The following is a 23,943-nucleotide window of genomic DNA, read 5'->3' as shown; positions in this document are numbered from 1 at the left end:
TTTGGAGGCTGCCATCCTAGAAGCTTGCCAGGAGCCGCTCCTTGATCAGGCCTTGCGCCCCGGCGCCACTCCCGCCCTTATTGGACCGCCTTCTCCAAGGGTCGGCTTTGATACCAGCTTTGTAACACCCCCTCCCCCAAGTTATCTCATTCCAAGGCAACCTGGAAGAGCAGGTGCTAGGGAACATAGACAAAACATCACTTAGCCACAAGCATGCATATATTTAACATCCATCAAACTCAAACCCAAAATAAATACTTCCAAGGGTTACTGGCACGACTTTTCTTTAAGTTATATTACATAAAAAATAATGTCTACACATCTACCAACAGCTTCCTAAGACCATTTAGATCAAGAGGGGACCTGCACGCGCACATATCTACCCATCCTTCTTACACGACTCGCCACCTACCATCTCTTTACCTTTACCCGGAATGGAGGAGAGTACAACGTGAGCTACAAAGCTCAACAAGCATAAGAAATAAAGAGGAAGAGCGTGGCAGATAATAATAGGATACAGGTGTGGTGAACATACATATCGATGGAAATGACAGGTGATAACTTAGGAGTTACACACACACCCGTAATGACAATGTCATGCATAACACACATAAAAGTCTATCAACATATAAATGGCCAATGGCCTCACATAGCAAATAAATTGCATCATAATACATACCAGTCTGTAGCTAAGTCTAGCAACAAGAGAAACTGTAACATGTAGCCCATAAGTCATATCTGATACACTTGGCTATAGCCATACGTATACATATATATATATATATATATAATCTCACCCATGGTTGTCACCACTAGGCGCGCCCCTCAGTCGTCACTGTAGGAGGGTAACCCCAGTCAGGCTAATGCCTACTAGTTTTGGGGGATATATCCCAGTGGTACACAATCGCAACGAGCATAATCATCTCTGTCTATGCCTTTTCCAATGCACACGCAACACATAAAGTGGCCACATACAAATTACACGTGCTAGAAATAAGAACTAATGCTTGTGCACACTCATGAGATGTTATGCAGGAGGTCAAGCCAAGACATGCTCATGATGCACAATTACCATTCTTTCAAAACATACCATGATAGTACATATATAAGCAATCTAAAGTTATTCTCTGTTCATAAACATGTTCAACACAGTTAGCCAATAACACTGAGTCACAAATTTCTTCCTTAAGCTCAAGTTCACAGTGAGATATATAAAGTAGGGCATGGAGAAGAAACAAGTCTCCAATGCAATTTTTCCCTTAAAACTCTATTCCTTAGGATTAGTAGGGAGAAACAAGCCCCACATGGCCGTTAGAAACTTTCCCTCGAGCCTAAATACCCTAACCCCAGTCAAGCTCTCAAGACACGTAACGAACCTATAACACAATAAAATCCAAGAGAAAAGAGGAAGGAAGAGAGAACTTGCCTTTTTCTTCACCTATCAACCAGTAAGAACTCCTTGGATAGCAGGATCTAGCTTACTGTGAGAAAAAGAATGAGGGTTTGAAGAAGAACAGAGAGTTTACGAGAAAGAGAAAAAGGAGTGCTCTTTTCTAGTGAGATTTTTCTCACAAATTTCTCTTTTATATTTTCTTTATAAGTCATCTTTATCCATTTAATTATTTCCCAAATTCTCTATATATTTATTATATTTTTTTGATATTTTAGTTCTAGAATTTTGTACATGTTTCCAGAATTAATGAGGTATCAGGCGATGTATATATATATATATATGTGAATCGCTGAGGGAGGCATTCGAATATAATTTAAGGCATTCAGATCATATTTACACGTATATGTAGTTGTATGGAAGTCATTCGGATGATCTGGGAACATTCGAATGTGTTTTGAAGCTTTTGGTAGAAGAATTGATAAAATGGAGAAGACATTCGAATGACACAGCAAACCATTCGAATGAATTTTGAATAGTAGAATAAAAAGTTGAAGAAAAAAGAGGGACATTAGAATGCAATAGTGCCCTCATTCGGATGAATTTTGCAATTTTCGCATGACTCATTCGAATGTAAAGGCAACTCATTCGAATGTAAAGGCTCAAATGGATTCTGGACAACTTCGACATCATTTCTAATTTTGATCATAACTCTCTCATCTGAACTCTGATTGAGATGATTCAAGATGATATAGAACAAAAAGAGAAAGATCTACAACTTGTATATTTTAAGTTTTGAAAGATTCGGGCTGAAACATAGTCGAAATTGGGTTATATTGAAAAAGCACCACCCAGCAAAACAGACCATTCAAATGGATCACCCCCTATTCAAATGACTCACACACCATTCGAATGGGGTTGCTCTCATTCGAATGATACTTCCACCATTCGAATATCTAGCCTCCCAAAGCCCCTCACATTCGAATGCCTCTTCACAAACCCTCCTAACTCTTAACCACTCATCCTAAACCTTCCAAAACACTTACATACATACTCATACGGCACCAAAACCCAATTTAATGAATAATTCTACCCACAAGTCATAAAATAATACTGTGTTATTCATTGATATCAACACCCCATCTTCGGTTCGTTATAGTTTCATACCCCGGGGATATTCAACATCCCAAGTATATCAGACGTGCCAGGTGATCCAAGTTCCAGTTCAAGCAGGGGTAAAGAGGTGGTGCTTGGCTAGCTTTGGGTTTTACAACTAGCTTGGGGTTTTATTCCATTATGTACCCTTGTAATCCAAATGATGTATTGTAAATTGCAGCTAGGATATACAGGCTGTAAGAGGTGTGTGTGGGTGTCTCGCAGTTTTACCTATAGTGAAGTGCTATGTTTTTCTGGGCTATTGAAAGTCATATGCATTTCTTGTGCTTGTAAAGGAAATCTTGTGGAAACCCCATTATTAAGCTTTGGTTAAGCTTACAAGTTCGATCCAGCGCTTCCATTGATTAATGGTTTCCGATAACGCCTGAGGTTATTATTATCGTATAATGAATACCATATTAGCTTGTATTTAGCATCATTGTATATGTAAAAATTCAAGCATTACAGTTGGTATCAAAGCTAGAATATATGGTTTTTAAGTGTGAATGATTAATTTTGAGGATATTTTGGGTTGTGGTGACTTTGTTGTTTTGATTTTGATTTAAGTTGACTAACTTTGAGGATGTTTTGATCTATGGCAGGAATAAATCTGAAACCAAGGAAGAATGATTTTTGGTTTTACAAGACAAATGATTTATGTAGATGTACCTAGATGGACAAAATAGTTAAATGAGGAGTCTATATACGTGTATAAATGCGAGTAAACGTAAATAGCATTTTATGATGTTTTCTTATTACTGATCTTCAAATTTTGATGACAAGATAGGCTACTCATTCTTTGAGGTTATCCCTGTTAAGGACAATAGGATCTAGCAAGTACATAAGTTGGGCAAGATACGAGTAAGTATTTGGTTATTTGGTAAATCTTGGGAAAGACTAATTAAATTGTTGAAGGAAGATAAAACCCCTTTAAATGGAAGTTTATTTAAGGTCTATTGGGTGCTAAGGAGATCGTTTGATCATTTAATTTTCAAAGAAATGTTGGGAGATAAGAAATTCTTATTAACAAATATTTTGCAGAAACTTGGTGGACTTGAGTCTTGAGGATTTCGAGAGGTTATTTTGTAAGTCAAATTATTTATGAGAATTCTTGAAACTCGAGGAATGTATGGAATCAAGGTCATTAAGACCCTATGTCAATTTGAGGATCTTGGGCAATTCTTTGAAAAATTATTTTATTTCCTATAGAAATTTTGGGATTCAAGAGATATATTTGATGTTACTAACTTTTGCAGACTTCTGGATTTCATGATAGGTGTATGAATAATTAAGGACCCTAAAGGACTATCCACAACACCAGAAGAGTAAGTAGAATGAGATTTGGTGCAAGTAATTATTTGGTGAGATTAAACCCTTAGCCAAAATCTTGAGTGCCTCATGAGATTTTTGGAAACTCGAATTTTGTGATATGTGGGTCATTAACAAATATGTTGTAGGAGTTTGATGAATTTTGAAATTTAGCAGACCCTAGGTAGCAATCGTTTGGGAGAAGAGTGATTTGTAAGTGTCCAAGAAGAGGAAAACCTTTAGACAAGAATTTAGAGACCTACTAGATTTTTGAGAATATAATGATATACGAATTGTTAGAATTAACAAATCTTTTACAGGTGTTTCGATAATTTTGGAGGATAATAAACACTTGGGAAACTATTTTATTGTCTAATTGCTCCATAGAAATTTTGGAATTTAGAAGTCTATTGTGTCTTATGGGAATGTTGGAATTTGAAAGATTTAGTAAGCAGTTAGTTCATGAAATCCCCAAATCTAGGATATAGGTATTTAGGGATTTATTGAGCTAACAATTGGTCGAGCTTACAAAAGTCGGGGAAGTTGAGAAATTTATAAGTTTTGGTTAACTATGAATGCCCTGGATTACTTATTTCTAATATCTAATTATTGATCTCATGGCTCAAGTCTGGATATTTCAGATGGTGAATACCAGACGATCCCAAAGATTTGAACTAGCTACTTCAAACCATCGTGGGAGTGATACCCTGGAGGAAGAGTCACAATACGCCCACGAGGCAACATCGGAGACCCCTCAAGAAGACCCATCCCAAGGAAGAAGTCTGGGAGATGGAACCCGCATAGACCAAATAGAGCGAGTCATGGAAACATGGTAACTTATATGCAGGGGGTGCAGCTAACGAATCGAGTTAACCCTTGAGCTCTTGATGCTATTGACAGGTTCTAGCGGTTGAATCCGCCTATCTTTAGAGGAAAAACAGAAGCCAACCCAAGTGAAAGTGAGTATTGGTTGGAGCAGATCAAAAAGATATTTAATTTTATTGGGTGTAAAGAGGAGGAAAAGATTACATGTGCCACTTTTATGCTTTGGGACGAGGAAGACCATTGGTGGAGAACTATGCAAAGGACTTTGCCGGATCCCAAAGGGAAAAGTACGCCAAATATTTCGTGGGCACAATTTAAAGAACTCTTTAACACCAAATATTTTCCCTTATGCAAGAAATTGGAAAAGGGCCGAGAGTTTATGAACCTAAAGTAGACGGGAACATGACTGTGGCCCAGTATGAGGATAGATTTACTCGACTAATCAAGTATATTCCAGTTTACAACCTGGACAAGGAAGCCAAGGCACAAAAGTTCCTTGGGGGATTGAAATTGGAGATCTTGTTAACACTAAGCTCTCTAGGGGCACGTACTTACGCGGAGGTGGTGTTACAAGCCTTGATCGTGGAGAGCAACCTCCATCAAATGGACACCTTGAGGACGGAATTCCGAGAACCCGAGGATAAAAAACTTAGGAAAAGACATGATCTTGGGGTTCGAAGAGAAAATTTCAAACACAAAAGGAGTTGCCCCAAATATAAAAAATTTCACCCTGGGAAACCATGTGAAGAAAGAACCCAAGGATGTTACACCTGTGGGATGAATGACCATGTTGCATGAGACTGTCCAAAAGGACCCAGGTGCTTCAGGTGCCAACAGACTGGCCATTTCTCTAGGGACTACCCATAAAAGAGGGAAGTCAATCAATCTGGGATGAACCAAGGAGGCCGAGAGCCACAGCGGGGTCGTGTGTCCCAGTCAATGGGAAAAGATACCAATGCCAACCCGACGGTCATGTAAGGTACCACGAATCCTCCGTAATGCAGTTGTGCAAGTGTTAATCAATCCCTGGTCGGCCTGTAATGCCCCACTTTTCCAAATACGCAATGATGTAAAATATAAGTTAACATCACCTACGGGCATTATGGAAACCCTTACCAACAGAAGCGTTAGATCGAACCTGCAAGCTTAACCAAAGCTAAATAAAGGGGTTTTCACTATATTTCCTTTATATGTACAAGAAATGCATACAACTTGCAATAAATGCAAAAGATGCGACTCACTACTTGAAGTTACAACTGCAACACACGCCTAAACTAGTGAATAAACCCTTATCATGGAAGCCTTACATAACCCTTGTTTATACAATTGTGATACACAATTCTCAAATAAATCCAAAGGCTACATAAGATCCATAGCACATGGGGTTAAACTAAACATCGGCCTCCTCGTAGCCTTTTCTCCTGCTTGTCTCCGGGGTACCTGGCATGCTAATATACCTGGGACATTGAATGTCCCAGGGGCATCAACCCAAGTTAGATATTGGCATCTAAGTGAGATGGTTTCAAGAAAGAAGTAGATCATGTATGAAACGCAAGTATGCAAAGTGAAACCCCCTTTGTGGAAGCCATGCTAGGGTGTTGCAATCACCCTCGCGCATGCCATGCTCACCTCAAACACGCATATGTGACTCCGCGAGTCACTTATGGCGGCCACTAGCTTGCCACAAACAACTACATGCCATGAAGTGATGAACAAGTAAAATAACATGCTAATCAAAGAGAGCAAGTGAGTATGTCCACATTCAACACAAATGGTTCAAGTAATGATCAATATGAAGCACAAATAATGCAAGAAACCACTCACCTCAATCGGTTTACCCTTCGATAGCACTGTTTACAGCCCGATTTCGAGCACTAGGGGTTGTTCTATAGAAATCACGCATTTTAGTGAATCAAACCTTAAATATTTCTACATGGTAATTGTAGATAATTAAATTATGAGAACAACGGTGAAAATTTCAGGACAAACGGAGCCCGGATGCGCCCTCACGCGCCCTCGGAAGGGTGGCCACGCGCCTCCTCCTTCCTTGTTTCGGATTTTGCAACCTAAGATTAAAACAGCTATATCTTGCTCATTTTAACTCCGATTCACTCTCCATTTGAACCTAAGGACTCTTATTTTTGTGATCTACGATCCTACAGAAAGAAAATTAGCTTAACTTTTCTGTTTCCTTTCTATTTTGGCATTTTTCCAACCAGGTCTCTTTTTCCTTTCTTCTTTGGTTTTTCTTTGTTCTTTCCTTGTACTTGCTTTATTTCCTATTTCCTTAGGTTCTCATGGCCTTAATTCCTTCCCTTTATATAGCCTTTAGATGCCCAAATCCTCAAGATTTTACTTGGCCTCCAAGTTGCTCATTTTCTACCCAAGTAATAATTACACTTTGAAATTTTTGCAATCTTCTCAAGCAAGCCTCCACTTCTTTCAATCCTAGGCCACCAAATATACTTTCAAGATAAGCCTTATCATATTCTTCCTTTTCAAGCTAAATCCTAGCCAATCCTAATCTTCCAACTTTAGACTTTTAGGATAAAGATTAATCATTACAATCTTTGATTTTGATTTCATCTTCTCCTTCAAGCCTTTACTTCCTTCTAATCAAATATCCCCTTCACGTGGCTTTCATGATAATAACACTCAAAGACCCTTATCTCTTCTCTTCCAAGCCACTCATAGCCTTCCAACTCATGCCACATAAGACTTTTGGGGTAAGAATCAATCATTACTTCAAAGACTTTAGGGAAAATTCTTAAACCAATCCTATCTCTCCAACACATGGCTTCTAGGATAAGGAATCATTATTCCTTTTGTTGGGAACAAGCTATCCTTTTTTCAAGTTGTGGTATTTGCATTTGGGTCCTAGAACCATTCATGTTCACACTTTAATTCCAAACTTTCATTTGAAACATTTTATTGCAACATCCAAGCTTACATTAAATTTTGGGGTATTACACGGCCCATTCACATCACCTAAGGAAAGATGATAAATGTATCAACCTATAATTTGGAAAAAGAAGGGATGCCAAGTAGTAAGTTAGGTAGTTCTGAGTTAATGAGTGTTAATTGTAACTTTGAGTATGATTTGTGGCTTAAGGAATGTAATTAAGGATTTAGAAGGAACATGTGGTAAGGTTGCTCTAGATCATGTTACGAATTATTATGAGTATCTGGTGATGACATTTTGGATTAACGCACCTGTAACCCTTGTGAGTTGATGATTGAAGTGTTCAAATCATACTTAGATTAATTTGTGATTGTATTTAGGGACCGATATTTGACTTATTCTCCTCGAGAGAATTCGAGCATGAGAAAGTGTCGGTACCAAGAGTGTGACTATTGCATCATGTGCTAAGTAGGCTTGGGGAATAGGAGGTTTGGAAATGGGGTGATGGAATGGTAATTCCATACGTGGGTCGGGGTAGGTTGTAACTATGAGTGGTATGTTTTCCCCAATATGGGCATGTGAGGTGTTGTGGGCTTGCTTAGGAAATGTGTTTTCCCATAATAGCAAGCAATGGGATTGCGGTTCCCATACTTGGCCTTTGGGGAAGGGAAATTTTATTCTAGTTACTGACCTGACCTTCGGTTTAGTATGCATATTATCATACACCCCAGAAACTGTGAGTAATTGGCTCTGGTTTGATTATCCTGAACTCTTCCTTTGTTAACACGGATGCAGATGCAGTGGTGGGTGTGCTATAGCAGCGTTATATGAAAGTTTGAGGTCTTCATGATTGATTGGGGTACTTGTTCTTCCGAAGGATTAGAATGCGGGGTAGCGACACAGATAGAGTTTTCGAAGGGCTGTGGGTGTGTGATCCAATACCACCTCGAGAGGATGAACGTTGTGGCTAATGTGGGAACGAGCTTGCTCTGATAACCTATTTTGATAACCCAAGAATGGGGACTGGGTGGAGGCTTTTAGCCCATTGTCAGTGGATGTGATTTCATAAGGAAACGTCTGTTTGTGTTGCTAGTCTGGCTATTCGCTCTCTTCTAATGAATAGATCTGGCAAGCTATTATAGAAGACTCAAAGGTATGGTCATGTGTTAACAACTAGGAATGGGTTAAAAAATCTTAACTGTGGGTATTGGATGGAATTTATGTGCTTGAGGCCAAGAGTTAAGGAAAAATCATATCAGACGAGGCACACCAAGTCGGGTATACTATCCACCCTAACGTGAGTCTTAAGAAATGAAATTATACCTCTTGGGGAAAGTGTTCTAGAGACACCATGATTTTGAGGAATTTGCTTAGGAAAGGAGAACTAAGCGAGTTTTGAGGAATGAAGTGGAATTTCGAGGATGAAATTTTCTTTTAAAGGGGGAAGGATGTAATACCCAAAAATTTTGTAAGCTATTGTCATTAAATAAATGAAATATCTTCCGAAAACTTAAGGGTCTTGAGATGCATATGAAAGTCTTAGAAAAGAAATTTTGTTGAAGTAATGATGGCAGCCCAAATCCCAAGGGACACTTGGCGCCATAAGATGAAAGTAATGATGGCGGCCTAAATCTCGAGGGACACATGGCACCATAAGATAAAAGCAATATTGGTGGCTCAAATCCCAATGACAACCTATTCGTCGAGAGGTTTGATATGTCATGATTAGGCTCAAATATCTAGGGCCACTTGTGACAAGGGGAGAAAAGTCATGATTAGGGTGCAAATCTCAAGGATAAGTGTCAAAATCCTATTGAGCCAAGTGGCGTAAGCATGATAAAGCCAAATCTCCAAAGCTAAGTAATGATGATCTAGATAACACTTGGCACCATGGCATTGGGACACATGGAAGAGCAATTATGAGGCTCAAATCTCAAGGCCAAGTGGCCTAATCTTGTGACACCAAGTGGCAAAGGATGGTGAGAATAATGATGAATTATGATTAAGGGCAACATGTGGCGAAATGGGATTAGCCGAGCATTTCTATAAATAGGCCACTAAGGGAAGGAATTCAGTCATACCAAAAGGAGAGACGGGAGGTCATTTTGAGAGGTTTCTAAGTGATGATTCTGTTCTTAAAAGATAGGGGGAGGTTTTGCAAAAAATGGAGTGAATTTGGTGGATATACCTTGTTTGGAGAAAAATTGCACCTCGCCAGAGTTCAGGCCAAATCAGTCGAAAAACAACGAGGTAAGTTTGGTTTTTTGTTATAATATTGTAGAGCATTGAAAAAGGGAGATACAGGAAAAAAATGGGGGTCAAATTGTGTAACGACCCGAAGATGGGGGCCAATATTAGTGAATAAATTAATCTTATTTGGTGTCTTATGGGTAGAATTATTTGTTAAATTAGGTTTCGGTGTGGTGTGATTGTGTATATAAGTGTTTTGGAAGATTTTGAATGAGTGGTTAAGAGTTAGAAGGGTTTAAGAGGTGGCATCTGAATGTGTGGGGCTTTGGGAGGCTAGACATTCGAATGGAGGAGCACCATTCAAATGAGAGCAACCCCATTTGAATGCTTCAGTGAGTCATTCAAATGGGGGGTGATCCATTCGAATGGCCTATTTTTTTGGGTGCAACTTTTTCGTTGTAACCCAATTTCAATTGTGTTCTAGCCTGAATCTCTCAAAACGTAAAACATAAAAGTTGTAGATATTTGTCTTATTGTTTCATAGAATCTTTAATCACCTCAATCGGAGTTTAGATGAGAGCGTTATGCCCAAACTTTGAAAGGGTGTCAAAGTTGTCTAGAATCCATTTTTAGTAGGTTGAGCCTTCACATTAGAATGAGCCATGCAAAAATTGCAAAATTCATCCAAATGAGGGCACTGTAGCATTCGAATGTGCTTCATTTTCCTTCAGCTTTTCTCCCAACTATTCCAAATTCATTCGAATGCCTCTTGCATTTCCTTAATTCTTTTACTAAAAGCCTTAAAACCCATTCGAATGTGCCTAGATCATCCAAATGACTTTCACGCAGCAGCCTATATATGTTTATATCATCCTAATGCCTTAAGCAATATTCAAATGTCTCCCTCAATGATTTAAAAAATATATATAAATCGCCTGATATCTCATTAGCTCTAGAAACGCATAGAAAATTCTAGAACTTGAATATAAAAAATATCTATAGAGAATTTGGGAGATAATCAAAGGGATAAATATGAGGTATAGAGAAAATATTAAAGAGAGAAATTGTAAGAAAAATATCCCAAAAGCAAAGGAGATAAACTCGAGCTCTCTCTTGTAAGCTCTCTGTTCTTTTTCAAACCTTCATTCTTCTTCTCACAACAAGCTAGATTGTAATACCCGAGATTTTTAGACTCAAATTTGAGGTAGTACTCGATATTTTTAGGTTCAAATGCTTGAGGAAATAGGTCATTTCAAGGAATTGTGGAACCCTTGAGGGAAAAATTTAGTTTTTGAACCAGTAGCAAAATCATAAATATTAAAGTTTGGGTAAAAGTGTAATTTATCTAAAATCTTGGAGTATTGGCATAATAAGTCAATTTTTCGGGGACCAAAAAGTGCAATTAAAAATAGCTCGGGGACCAAGTTACAAAGGGTCTAAGTTCAGTTACATGAAAAGTTCGGGCCAAAGTGTCGTTTGTTGGAACCTTAAAATATCTCTTTAAAATATCTTGGATTCTAAACTCAAATCAAATGTAGTTTTGGGTAGTTTTAAAGTCGAAGTCCAAAGTCTTCTCCAAGTCTTCCCCAAAGTCTTCTCCAAGTCTTTTTCTTAGCTTCCAAGGTTACTTAACCTCCAAGGATGGGACACATGGCATATTTTGATTGGATGTTCATGGATAGAATGATGACGCAACATGTGGCGCGATTTGGTTCGCTGGAGTTTCCTATAAATAAGGGCTTTGGGGTTATTCATTTTGGGCATCAAGAAAGGTGGAAAATGAAGGGAATTTGAGGGAGGAAATGCTATCAAAAGAAGGGGGAAAAATCTTCCAAAGAACGAGGAAGAAAAGGCTTGCCACCGTAAAGCATTCCAAACTTCAGCAAAACTGCAAGGTAAGTCTGATTTCTTTCCATAATTGGGTAGAGGTATGAAAGAGGAGCAATTAGGAAAAAATAGGGGTCAAATCGGAGTTAAAATGAGGGAGATACGACCAAAATACGGGAACTATGTGAAGCTAGCCGAAAATAGGGGGCGTGAGCTTCACGCGCCGGAAGGGGGTAGCGCGTGAGGCCCCTTCCCAGGTTGCGTGAAGGCACGTGCAACATCATTTTTCCTTGAAATTTTGCATTAATGACCTTTGAATTAATCCCTACTACTCTGTATAAAAATATTTGGCATTTGCCTTACTAAAACTCATGTTTTGGTAGTAACCAACCTCGATTTGCACGTAAACGGTGCTTTCTGGTGAACTCGAAGGTGAGGGTTTCTTATGCATGCTCCTTGATTCCTATTGATCACTCTTGGGTTTCATTTGTGAATTGTTTGTTGCTTACATCTTATGTTCCCTTTGTTTCGAGCATATCCTTTCTACTTTGCTGCATCGAGTTTGATCATGACAACTTTCGTGCGTGGCTTGTGATCATATTCCTTCTACTTTGTCATACATCTTATCATTTGGTGACTGTAGCTAGTTGGTGGCTTGTTGTGTGTGAACTACCACGGGGGCCTGTGTAAGGGAGCTGACCACGTGGGCCTGTGTAAGGGGCTACCTCGAGCTTATGTAAAGGGGCCGAGGGGTTCATACATGGCAAGTAAGGAGGATATCTCGTGCCTGTGGAAGGGGGCCGAGATGTTACATCTCATGTTTTATTGCTTTTGAGCAAATCTTGCCTATTTTATATGCATCTCGGTATTTGTATTTGTGGCTAGTTGTTGGAACATCACAGGGGATCTCGTGCTCTTGCGGTGAGCTTAGACCTCGTGCTCTTGCGGTGAGCCGTGATCTTGGGAGATTTCGTTCTTATTTCTGCATGTCTCCTAGCAAAGCTACATATTGCTCTTGCATGCATAGTTTCTTTCCCTGTACCACTCACCTAGATGTAATAATCTAACTCGGGTGTTTCGTACCCCTGGGATATTCAATGTCCCAAGTATCTCAGCGTGTTAGGTACCCTAAGATAAACAAGAAGAAAGGGCTACGAGAAGGCCAAAATTTAGTTTAACTTCCCATTACTCATATTCTATGGATCTTATGTAATCTTTGGGTTTGTTTTGAGAGTTGTGTATCACAGTTGTATAAACAGGGGTTATGTAAGGCTTGGATTTATTTATTATGCTGTTAAAGTTGTAAGTCATGATTGCTATGTATTGTATTCGCGGTAAGATATATTTATTGAATTTTGGAAGTCACATTAGAGGTTTTACTATTAGGAATCCTTTTTATCTAGCTTTAGCTAGTTATTAGGTTCGATCATTCGCTTCCGTTGGTAAGAATTTTCATAACGCCCTTGGGGGATATTAGCTTGTATTTAACTTCATTATATATCTGAAAAAATGGGGGTGTTACATAGATTCTTCTATCAAAGGAGTTCCTAGTGATTGATAGGTCAAATATAAGGCAAGTTCTCTCTTCCTTCCTCTTTTCTCTTGGATTTTATTGTGTTATGGGTTGTGTAATACCCCAAAATTTAATATAAAGGTTGGATGATGCAATAAAGTGTTTTAATGGAAGTTTTAGGCTTAAGTAAAATGGAAATGGTTTTAAGGACTTAAATGGAAAATAAAGGATAATAATTGTCATGATAAAGGCTTGTTTGAGAAGCCTTGAGTTGGTAAAGGATAACGTCTCCAAATGAATGTCATGATAAAATCTTGTTAGGAAAGTTTTGAGTTGGTAAACTTTCATTGGAAGACTTATGGTCATAATAAAGGCTTGTGGGAGAAGCCTTGAGGTGGAAAGATTATATTGAATAATTGTATTCAAAATTCTTAAACCATGATTACCTTTATTTCTTAATTCAAAAGTAAATGGAGTTGGAAGCATGTTATTCGCTTGCTAAAAGATAAGGATAAGATGGGTTGAATAAAGGGTCACGTAAAGGGCAAATGGAGAAATGAGATTGGAAGAAAGGAGAAGCTTGAATAGGAAGATTGGTTATAATGATTAAAAGTCTTAACTTGGGAGACTTAACTTGGGAGACTTGACTTGAGAGACTTAACTTGTAAGACTTGAATTGGCTTGCAAAGGAAGGAGAAGATGGAGCTTATCTTGAAGGCCACGTGAAGGTGTACTTGGAAGCTTAGGATTGGAAGAAATGAAGGCTTGCTTGAGAAGATTGCAAAATTTTAAAGTTGTGATGATTACTTGGGTGGAAAATGAGCAACTTGGTGGCCAAGTAAAATCTTGAGGATTTGGGCATTTAAAGGCTATATAAAGGGGAGGAGGAAGGGCCACGAGAAGCAAAGGAGAAAGGAAAGAAAGCAAGTGCAAGAAAAAGAAAAGAAAAAGCAAAGAAGGAAGGAAAGAGAGACCAGATTGGAAATCACCAAAAACGGAAAAGAAAGCTAAAAGGTAAGTCATTGTTCTTTTCGTAGGGTCGTAGTACACTAAAAGGGGAGTTCGTAGGTTCAAACGGAAGTCAAATCGGAGTTAAAATGAAGGAGTTATGGCCATTTTAATTTTGGGTTGCAAAATAGAGAAGGGGTAGCGCGTGGCCACCCTTCCGAGGGCCCGTAAGGGCGCATCCGACCTCCGTTTAGCCTGAAATTTTCACCGTTGTTCTCCTATTTTAATTACCTACAACCCTGTATAAAATATTCAAGGTTTGGTTTACTCAAATCCATAATTTCTGCAGAAACAGCCCCTAGTGCAAGAAATCGGGCTGTAAATCGTGCTATCGAAAGGAAAACGACCAAGGTGAGTGGTTCTCATGCATGCTTCCTCTAGAGCATTCTTGGTTTCATTTGTGAGAGGTTCTTATGCATGCTCCTTGATTCCTATTGATCACTCTTGGTTTCCACTTGTGGATGGTTGTTGCTTACATCTCATGTTTCCCTATTTTCGAGCATTTCTTTCCTATTTTGCTTGATCACGGAGTTTGTTGTTGTGATTCGTCGATGGGATTAAACATGACTACTCTTGCTCGTAGCTTATGGATTGCATATTATATTTTTCCTAGTTTGTGCACCGTGCCTACAGGTGAGGCTATGCCTACTTGATATTCCTTAGTTGTACATATTCCTTCTGCTTTGTTTTCAACATGTTGTTTGGTGATGGTTGCTATTGGTGGATCGGGAACTTGTTGGCTGCTTGTAGAAACATCACGAGGATCGGGGTAGTAATCCTGTGCCTAAAGGTGGGGCCGTGCCTAGAGGTGAGGCTGAGGGGTTAGACTACGATCCCGTGCCTACAGGTGGGGCTGAGATGTTTCATACAAGTACCGAAGGGCATAGTGGTGGCTCGTAATCCCATGCCTAGAGGTGGGGCTGAGGGATTGGACCACGACCACATGCCTAGAGGTGGGGCTTAGCCTGGAGGTGAGGCTGTGAGGTTTGACACAAGTGCTGGAAGGGATGATGGTGACTCGGGGAGGTTTTATTTTGATATGGTCTTGGAAGGTTTATACTTATTTCTGCTTGTTTCCTAGCATAACTGCATCTTGCTCTTACATGCATTGTTTCTTTCCCTGTACCACTCACTTAGATGTAATAATCTAACTCGGGTGTTTCATACCCCTGGGACATTCCTCGTCCCAGCTTTGTCGGAAGTATTAAGTGTTTCAGGCTCCAGGTTCCAGCATGAGCAAGGATTGAGAGGTGGCGCTTGGCTGATTTAGAGATGGATTTGTTTGTATACCCGTGTAACCCCAATATTGTAATGTAAATAGTAGTTAAGATACTTAAGGATGTAATTGTGAAGTTGCTATAACTTTTGATATATGGATGCGTGACATACTTTTATTTAAACTTGTGGAAATCCTAGCTATTTAGCATACTCAGGTTCGATCCTTGCTTCCGTTGATAAAGGATTTCCAATAACGCTCGAGGTCATTATTAGCATATAATGAATATCTTATTGCTTCACTGTGTAATTGAAAAGTGGGGCGTTACAGGTTGGCTATGTGTCTTGAGAGCAGGACTGGGGTTAGGGTATTTAAGCTCGAGAGAAAGTTTCTAACAGCCATGTGGGGCTTGTTTCTCCCCACTAATCTTAGGAATGGAGCTTTAAGTGGAATTTTGCATGGGAGACTTGTTTCTTCTCCATGCCCTTACTAGCATATCTCACTGTGATCTTGAAGCTTAAGTAAGAAATCCATATTTCAGTGTTATTGGCTGACTGTGTTGAACATGTTTATAAACTAAAAATAACTTTAAATTGCTCATATACACATTGTCATGGCATGTCTTGAGGAGTGGTAATTGTGCATCACGAGCATGTCTTGGCTTGACCTCCAGCATAACATCTCATGAGTGAGCATGAGCATCAGTTCTTATTTCTATCACACGTGCAATTTGTATGTGACCACTCTATGTGTTGCATGTGCATTGGAAAAGGCATGGACAAAGATGATTATGCGCGTTGAGATTATGTATCGACGGGATATATCCCCCAAAATCAGTAGGCATTAGCCTGACTGGGGTTACGCTCCTACGGTGACGATTGAGGGGCGCGCCTATTGGTAACGACCATGGGTGAGATTATATATTTATATATATATATATGTATGGCTATAGCCAAGTATATAAGATATGACTTATGGTTCACATGTTATTCCAGTTTCTCTGGGAATAGGTATCAGCTACAGGCCGGTATCACTACAAGAAAATTTAAATTTAGTGATGGATTTTGTGACGGGAACATACCCGTCACAAATTAGTGACGGATTTAGTGACAGACACCCGTCACTAAAAAATTTAAGGTTAGTTTTATATAAAATTTAAGATTTAGTGACGGGGCAGTTAGCCCCTGTTACTAAATTCACTATTTAGTGACGGGGCAGTCAGCCCCCGTCACAAATTTAGTGACGGGCTGTCATCCCCCATCACAGATTTAGTGATGGGGCTGACAACCCCGTCACTAAACTCGTTGTTTAGTGACGGGGCTGTTAGCCCCCATCACAGATTTAGTGATAGGGGTTGACTGCCCCGTCACTAAACTCGCTGTTTAGTGATGGGGCTGTTAGCCCCGTCATAGATTTAGTGACTGGCTATCAACCCCGTCACAAATTTAGTGATGGGGGCTGACATCCCCGTCACTAAACTCGCTGTTTAGTGACGGGTTGTCACCCCCGTCACAAATTTAGTGACGGGGGCTGACAACCCCGTCACTAAACTCGCTATTTAGTGACGGGGATGTCAGCCCCTGTCACAGATTTAGTGACAGGCTGTCAGCCCCGTCACAGATTTAGTGACGGGGGCTGACAGCCTCGTCACTAAACTCACTATTTAGTGACGAGGATGTCAGCCCCCGTCACAGATTTAGTGATGGGCTGTCAGCCCCGTCACTAAACAACAACTTTAAAATCCTACCCTCCCTCTCTTCTCCCCGAGCTATTTTCTTCTTCCCCATCCTCCTCTGCAATTTCTCTCTTCTCCCTCTGCGATTTCTCTCTTCTCCCACATCTCCCTCCGCACTGTTTTCTTCTTCCCCATCTCCCTCTGCGGTTTCTTTCTTCTCCCCCATCTCTCTTCGCGCTATTTTCTTCGTTCACTACTGCCTCTCGCCGGTGCCGCCTCTGTGCCATTACTATCTTTTTTCAATCTTTCGGAGGTAATTTAATTTAAGATTAGTTTTATCATTCAGTTAATAGTTATTTTATGTTAGTTTAATTTTAATTATTCTGTATTGTTAGTTTAGTTTAGTTTAATTGTTTAAAGTTAGTTATGTTTTGTTAGTTTAATTTTAGTTATTTTGTGTTATTCAGTGTTGTTAGTTTTGTTTAGTTTAATTGTTTAAAGTTAGTTATTTTGTGTTATTTTAATTTTAGTTATTTTGTGTAGTTTAGTTTTAGTTTAATTGTTTATATTATTTGTTACATTTAGAAATTAAAATGTAAAAATTATTGATTGTTATTTAGTAGTCATAGTATAAATGTATCTTATTTTGTTATGTAATTATATTAATAAATATTATTTTTTATTTAAAACTGTAAAAGTTTCAATTTCAAATTTTTAATATTTTCTTTTTAATGTAAATTTATAATTATTTCTATAATTAATTTAAAAATTTTATTTATTATATATATAATTTAAATTTTTAAAAAGGTTTTTGTTATTTATTAAATTTTTATTTTTTTATTTAAAAATTAATTTTTATTTTTTTTTTAATTTTTTAAAAGGATCTGTGACGGGGAATTCCTGTCACAAATCAATGACGGGTTATAGAGCCGTCACAGATCTGTGACTGGATCCAAAAATCCATCACTAAAATTTAGTGACGCCCACTTTAGTGACGGATTCCTTACCCGTCACTAAAAAATGTAGTGATGGAATTTCTAGTTTTAGTGATGGATTTTTCCGTCACAAAAACTAATTTTTCTTGTAGTGTATGTATTATGATGCATTTTATATTGTTATGTGGAGCCACTGACCAATTATGTGCTGATTGGTTTTTATGTGTGTTATACATGGCATTATCATTATGGGTGTGTGTGTAACTCCAGAGTTGTAATCAATCATTTCCGTCTATAAGCTTATTCACCACACCTGTAGCATATTATTATCTGCCATGCCTTTTCTTCTTATTTCTTATACTTGCTGAGCTTTGTAGCGCACGTTGTACTTTCCTTCATTCTAGGTAAAGGTAAAGAAATGACAGGCGGGGAGTCGAGCAAGAAGGATGGGTAAACATGTGCGCGTGTCAGTCCCTTCTTGATCTAAATGGTCTTGGGAAAGATGTGTTGGTAGATGTATGGACTTTATTTTGGGTGTAATGTAACTTAATGAAAAGTTGTGTTTGTAACCCTTGAAGTCATTTGTTTTGGGATTGAGTTTGATGGATGTCAGATGTATGTATGCTTGTGAGTAGGTGTTGACTCTTCTATGTTCCCTAACACCCACTCTTTTAGGTTGCCCTGGAATGGGGTAGCTTGGGGGAGAAGGTGTTACAAAGTTGGTATCAGAGTAGTCGAGAGATGACCCCACGCATATAGGATGTCGAGTAGAGTTAGGGGTGTGTTAGTCTTTGATATGAGCTTTTAGCGAAGTCTTATAATTGTGAATTGGATTCTAATTCTAATATGTGTTCAGGGATATGAGTGCTCATCGAGGACGACCACGAACTCGAGGAAGGGGATGAGCCACAGCTATCCCTGATGCAGCATCTGAGGCCGCGCCTGAGGCTTCAGAAGGGTCTAGTAGTGATTTACGTTAGGGGACGGCTGCGATGCATGGCACTCTAGCGGGGATTTTTCAAGCTATTAACTGGTTAGCGAATAATCAACCTGGACATGAGCACAGGGAAGTGGAAGAACCCATGGTAAATCTTGGAGTGCAGGGAGTAGGAAGTAGTGACGGGGGTCAGCTGTTGAAGAACTTCATGGCGCTTCGACCGCTAGAATTTATTGGAGGGATAGATATAGCAGCGGTAGAAAATTGGATGCTTTCTATAGAAAAACACCTTCGCTCTATGGGTTGTACGGAAGCCCAAAATGTGCAGATGGGAACATTCCTCCTTAGAGATGATGTAGAGAAATGGTGGGAGACAGTTTGTCAAAGGTATGGGCCTAGGGACCCTACCTGGGCAGAATTTCAAAATACATTTAATGAAAATTATTGTCCAGCATGGTATAAGGAGCAAAAAGTGTATGAATTTATAGAGTTGGTCCAAGGCAGCAAGACAATGGCATAGTATGAAGCTGAGTTTACAGCCTTAGCTAGGTATGCCCCTGATTTGATTTCTACAGAGGAGAAGAAGGCTTCTAAGTTCCAGCAAGGGTTGCATCTCGAGATCCAACATGCATATGGTGGTGTGAGAGTTACAAATTACCCCATAGTGATGCCGAGGGCTTATGCCATTGAGCGTGATTGTGGAGAGTGGAGAGGAGCCCGGGCCTTTTTTAAAGGATCCAAAGCTTCCCAGGGATCTACCAGTAGCAAGAAGATGAGGGAGAACCTGGTTCGAGTAGTGAGACTATGAGATTTCCATCATGTACTCGTTATGGGAAGAAGCACTGGGGGCCTTGTCTCTTCGGGCAGCTGATTTGCTATTTATGTTGCCAGGCATGGCATGTACGTAGGGATTACCCACGTAGTTTGGAGGTCTCATCCATGCTCGAGGTGACTTGTTATAGATGCGGGCAGCAGGGGCAAATGGAGAACACTTATTCTAGAGCAATGCCAAGTCGAGGCCAGAGATCAGAAGGGTTGAGTCAGAGGGGTACTCATAGGCCAGCAGCCTCTAGAGCTTTAGGAGCAGGCCCACGAGGATCTTCACCGGTTACTCAGCATTCCGTTGCTATGGAGAGTCCTCAGGTGCAGGGCCGAGTGTTTTCTCTCACAGCAGCTGAGGTGGAGAAGGGGGCCAGTACTATCCAATGTATTCTTTCATTATATAATCATGATGTTCGTGCTCTTTTTGACACAGGGTCCTCGCATTCATTTATTGCATTGAATGCTGCGAGTCATGTACCTCATCCACGGATTGTATTGCCTTTCCATTTGATTGTATCCACCTCGGGATGTAACCAGTTATGGGGTAGAGAGGTACTTTTTGACTATGAAATTGAAGTCCATGACAGGAAATTACCAGGAGACTTAGTGATCTTGGATCTTAGAGACTTCGACCTTATACTGTGGATGGATTGGTTGTCAAGTTATTATGCTAAGGTTGACTGCCGTCAAAAGATCATATATTTCGAGACTCCTCTACAGCCTTCCCTCGTGTATAGAGATGTATAGCCCGTATCTGTGACCCCCAAGATTTCAGTAATGAAGGTTAAGAAGTTGATGCGTTAAGGTGTTGAAGCTTATTTGGCATTTGTGACGACCGAAGGCGGGAGCAGTACACCATTGATAGAGGTACCAGTTGTAAGTGATTTTCTTGATGTATTTCCTGATGAGCTTCCGAGTTTACCCCATCGCAGGGAGGTAGAGTTTTCAAGGGAATTGATACCAGGTACCCAGCCTATTTTGAAGACCCCATATTAGATGGCGCCTAATGAACTGAAAGAATTGAAGGTTCAATTGCAGGAATTGATGGAGAAGGGATTTATCCCACTACAAAAAAATGACATTTAGCGGCAGTTTTTAACCGCCCGCCGCTATATTAGCCATCGCGAAACATTTAGCGGCGGTTTTCAACAACTGTTGGAATAACTGCCGCTAAGTCATATTTTTTGCGGCGGTTTCAAAACCGCTGCAAAAATAGTGATTTAGCGGCGATTTTTAAAATATTTAGTGGCGATTTCAAAACCCCCGCAAAAAAATTCTAAAATATTGAATTTTAGCGGCGGTTTTAAAACCGCCGCAAAAATTCAAAAAATTTTGAAATTCAAAAAAATTCAAATTTATGAAACCTCGTGTGCGCGGCTAGGCCGCACGCCTATCCGCCCACCACTGTGGGCTTGCGCTCACATAAGATAAGTGCAAGCGCGCCTGGCACCCCTTGCGCCACGTGACGGATTCTGGAAATATATTTTCAGCATCTTTCTCCCCTTCCCCAGACTAGAACCCAGAACCCCCATTGAACACATACGCGCGTGAAACCAGATGAGCTGCGAAGCCTTGTTGGTAAATCTTCACTCATATAAATTATATACTAACATATAATCACTATTTTCTAGAATTATAATTTATATTCTTTACTATAAATTGAAAAAAATAAATAAATAAATTATTGTTTAAAAGAGTAATGGAATAAAATAAAAATAAATTAATTGATTATTTTTTAAATAAATTAATTGATTAAAAAATTAAAAGAAGATTTTATATATTTTTTAAAATTTATTTTTAAAATTATAAAAAACTTTATATATTAAAATTTTGTTATTTTTTTATTTTCTTAAAATTAAATTTTTTAATAAATTTTGCTATAATTTTTTATAATCGCTGCAAATGTTATTTAATTTTATTTGTAAATTTTTTATTTTTTTTCGAAATTTAGTGGCGATTTTTTGAAACCGCTACAAATGTTATTTAATTTTAATTTTTAATTATTAAATTATTATTTGAATTTAGCATCGGTTTTGAAAAAATCGCCGCTAAATTAAATTTTTTAATGAATTTTGCGGCATTTTTTCAAAACCGCCGCAAATGTTATTTAATATTAATTTTTAATTATTAAATTATTTTTAAAATTTAGTTGCGATTTTCAAAAAACCGCCACTAAATTAAATTTTTTAATGAATTTTGCGACGATTTTTTGAAACCGCCGCAAATGTTATTTAATTTTAATTTTTAATTATTAAATTATTTTTGAATTTAGCGACAATTTTCAAAAAATCGCTATTAAATTAAATTTTTTAATGAATTTTGCAGCAATTTTTTAAAATTAATTTATAATTATTAAATTATTTGTTAAATTTAGCGGTGGTTTTCAAAAAACTGCCTCTAAATTAAATTTTTTAATGAATTTTGTAGCAGTTTTTCAAAACCGTCGCAAATGTTAAAATATTTTTATTTTTAATTATTTAATTATTTTCTGAATTTAGCGATGATTTCTCAAAAACCGTCGAAAAATTTAATTTTAAAAACCGCCGCAAAATTAAATTTTTTAATAAATTTAGTGGCTGTTTTCGGAAACCCCTGCAAAAAATATATTTTGCGGCGGTTTTTAAAACTGCTGCAAAAAAATCGTCGCAAAAGATGAATTTTTTTGTAGTGTCCTCCCTAGTACTTCACCATAGGGTGCCCCAATCTTATTTGTGAGGAAGAAAGACGAATCTTTGAGACCGTGTATAGATTATTGTCAGTTGAATCAGGTAACAGTGAAAGATAAATATCCTTTCCCTAGAGTTGATGATTTGCTTGACCAGTTGCGTGGAGCAAGGGTTTTCTCTAAGATTGATTTGAGATTGGGGTATCACCAGGTTAGAGTCAGGGATGAAGATGTTCAAAGACAACATTCCGAACTCGCTATGGTCATTACGAGTTTGTTATGATGCCATTCGGTTTGACAAATGCCCCCATGGTGTTTATGGACTTGATGAATCGGGTATTTCAAGAGTACCTAGATTGGTTTATGATTATTTTTATAGATGACATTTTGGTGTATTCTCCTAGTCCTGAGGACCATGCTGTACACTTATCTATGGTGTTGCAGAAACTCAGAGATAAGCATTTGTTTGCAAAGTTTAGCAAATGTGAATTTTGTCTCCATCAGATAGGGTTATTGGGTCATATCGTTTCTGGAGATGGCATAGTAGTGGATCCTGAGAAGATTAGAGTTGTTGTGGATTGGCCCAGGCCTACTATAGTGACCAAAATTCGGAGCTTCTTGGGATTGGCCGGCTATTATAGGAGATTCATCGAGAGCTTTGCCATATTGTCTTCTCCTATGATAAAATTGACTTGTAAAAATGCCCAATTTAACTGGACTGATGATTGTGAGACAACATTTCAAGAGTTAAAAAAGAAGCTAACTACCACTCATGTGTTGGCTATTCCTAGAAGTGGGGAGAAGTTTATTATCTTCAGTGATGCCTCATACACGGGCCTAGGGTGTGTATTGATGCAAGAAGGACGTGTGATTGCTTATGCTTCCAGACAACTAAAGAAACATGAGGTAAATTACCCCGCTCATGATTTAGAATTAGCGGCTGCGGTTTTTGCTTTGAAAATATGGAGACATTATTTATATGGTGAAAAGATAGAAATTTATATTGATCATAAGAGTCTCAAGTATGTGTTCTCCCAAAAAGAATTAAATATGAGACAGCATCGGTGGATTGAATTCTTTAAGGATTTCGATTGTGCGATCTTACTTTATCCTGGGAAGGCGAATGTGGTGGCAGATGCTTTAAGCCGACGATGAGCCTTTATAGCCATGATGATGATACAGGAGTGGCAGCTGTTGGAACAATTGGATGACTTGACCATTGCAGCCAATGAAGAGACCCTAAGGTTGTATTGTGCTTATTTGGGAATACAGTCAGACCTGGTAGAGCTAATACGAGCCCGATAACCCTATGATGAAGAGATGGACTGTTGTTGTTCCAAAGTCGTATATGTGTGCCAGATGATCGAGAGATGAAGTAGGAGATTTTATCTGAGGGGCACAGTGCACAATACACTGTTCATCTAGGCACGACGAAGATGTATCAGAACTTACGATGTTTATTTTGGGGGCCTGGTATGAAGAGGGATGTAGTAGAATTTGTTTCTAGATGCTTGGTTTGTCAGCAAGTAAAGGAAGAACACCAACGACCTGCGGGATTGATTCAATCCCTACCCA

The 23,943-nt window shown here is 38.8% G+C and overlaps 1 protein-coding gene and 1 long non-coding RNA gene across 2 annotated transcripts; both read left to right on the top strand.

Annotated features, from left to right (window-relative positions):
• Positions 1-13,670: 13,670 nt before the first annotated feature.
• LOC127804932 (uncharacterized) lies at positions 13,671-15,495 on the top strand. The gene is made up of 3 exons (XR_008023773.1): positions 13,671-14,124; positions 14,408-14,469; positions 15,309-15,495. It is a non-coding gene; the product is annotated as an uncharacterized LOC127804932 (long non-coding RNA).
• Positions 15,496-18,936: 3,441 nt separating this feature from the next.
• LOC127804486 (uncharacterized) lies at positions 18,937-23,579 on the top strand. Its single transcript, XM_052341355.1, has 6 exons — positions 18,937-19,268; positions 19,431-19,668; positions 19,773-20,356; positions 22,580-22,715; positions 22,813-23,390; positions 23,504-23,579. The coding sequence occupies exons 1-6, from the start codon at positions 18,937-18,939 to the stop codon at positions 23,577-23,579; spliced, it is 1,944 nt and encodes a 647-aa protein (XP_052197315.1).
• Positions 23,580-23,943: the final 364 nt, after the last annotated feature.

This window comes from Diospyros lotus, chromosome 6, assembly GCF_014633365.1.
Source record: "Diospyros lotus cultivar Yz01 chromosome 6, ASM1463336v1, whole genome shotgun sequence".
NCBI classification, from domain to species: Eukaryota; Viridiplantae; Streptophyta; class Magnoliopsida; order Ericales; family Ebenaceae; genus Diospyros; species Diospyros lotus.
The sequence above is the reverse complement of the archived record's forward strand: the minus strand, read 5'-3'. Positions and strand labels throughout refer to the sequence as shown.

What these genes read in the sequence shown, in the direction of transcription:
- LOC127804486 (XM_052341355.1), top strand. Translation starts at nt 18,937, where the DNA reads ATGCATGGCACTCTAGCGGGGATTTTTCAAGCTATTAACTGGTTAGCG. An exon ending in CTTATACTGTGGATGGATTG is followed by an intron (nt 20,357 to 22,579) that starts GTTGTCAAGTTA and finishes GGGTATCACCAG; the next exon opens with GTTAGAGTCAGGGATGAAGA. An exon ending in ATTGATCATAAGAGTCTCAA is followed by an intron (nt 23,391 to 23,503) that starts GTATGTGTTCTC and finishes ATGTGGTGGCAG; the next exon opens with ATGCTTTAAGCCGACGATGA.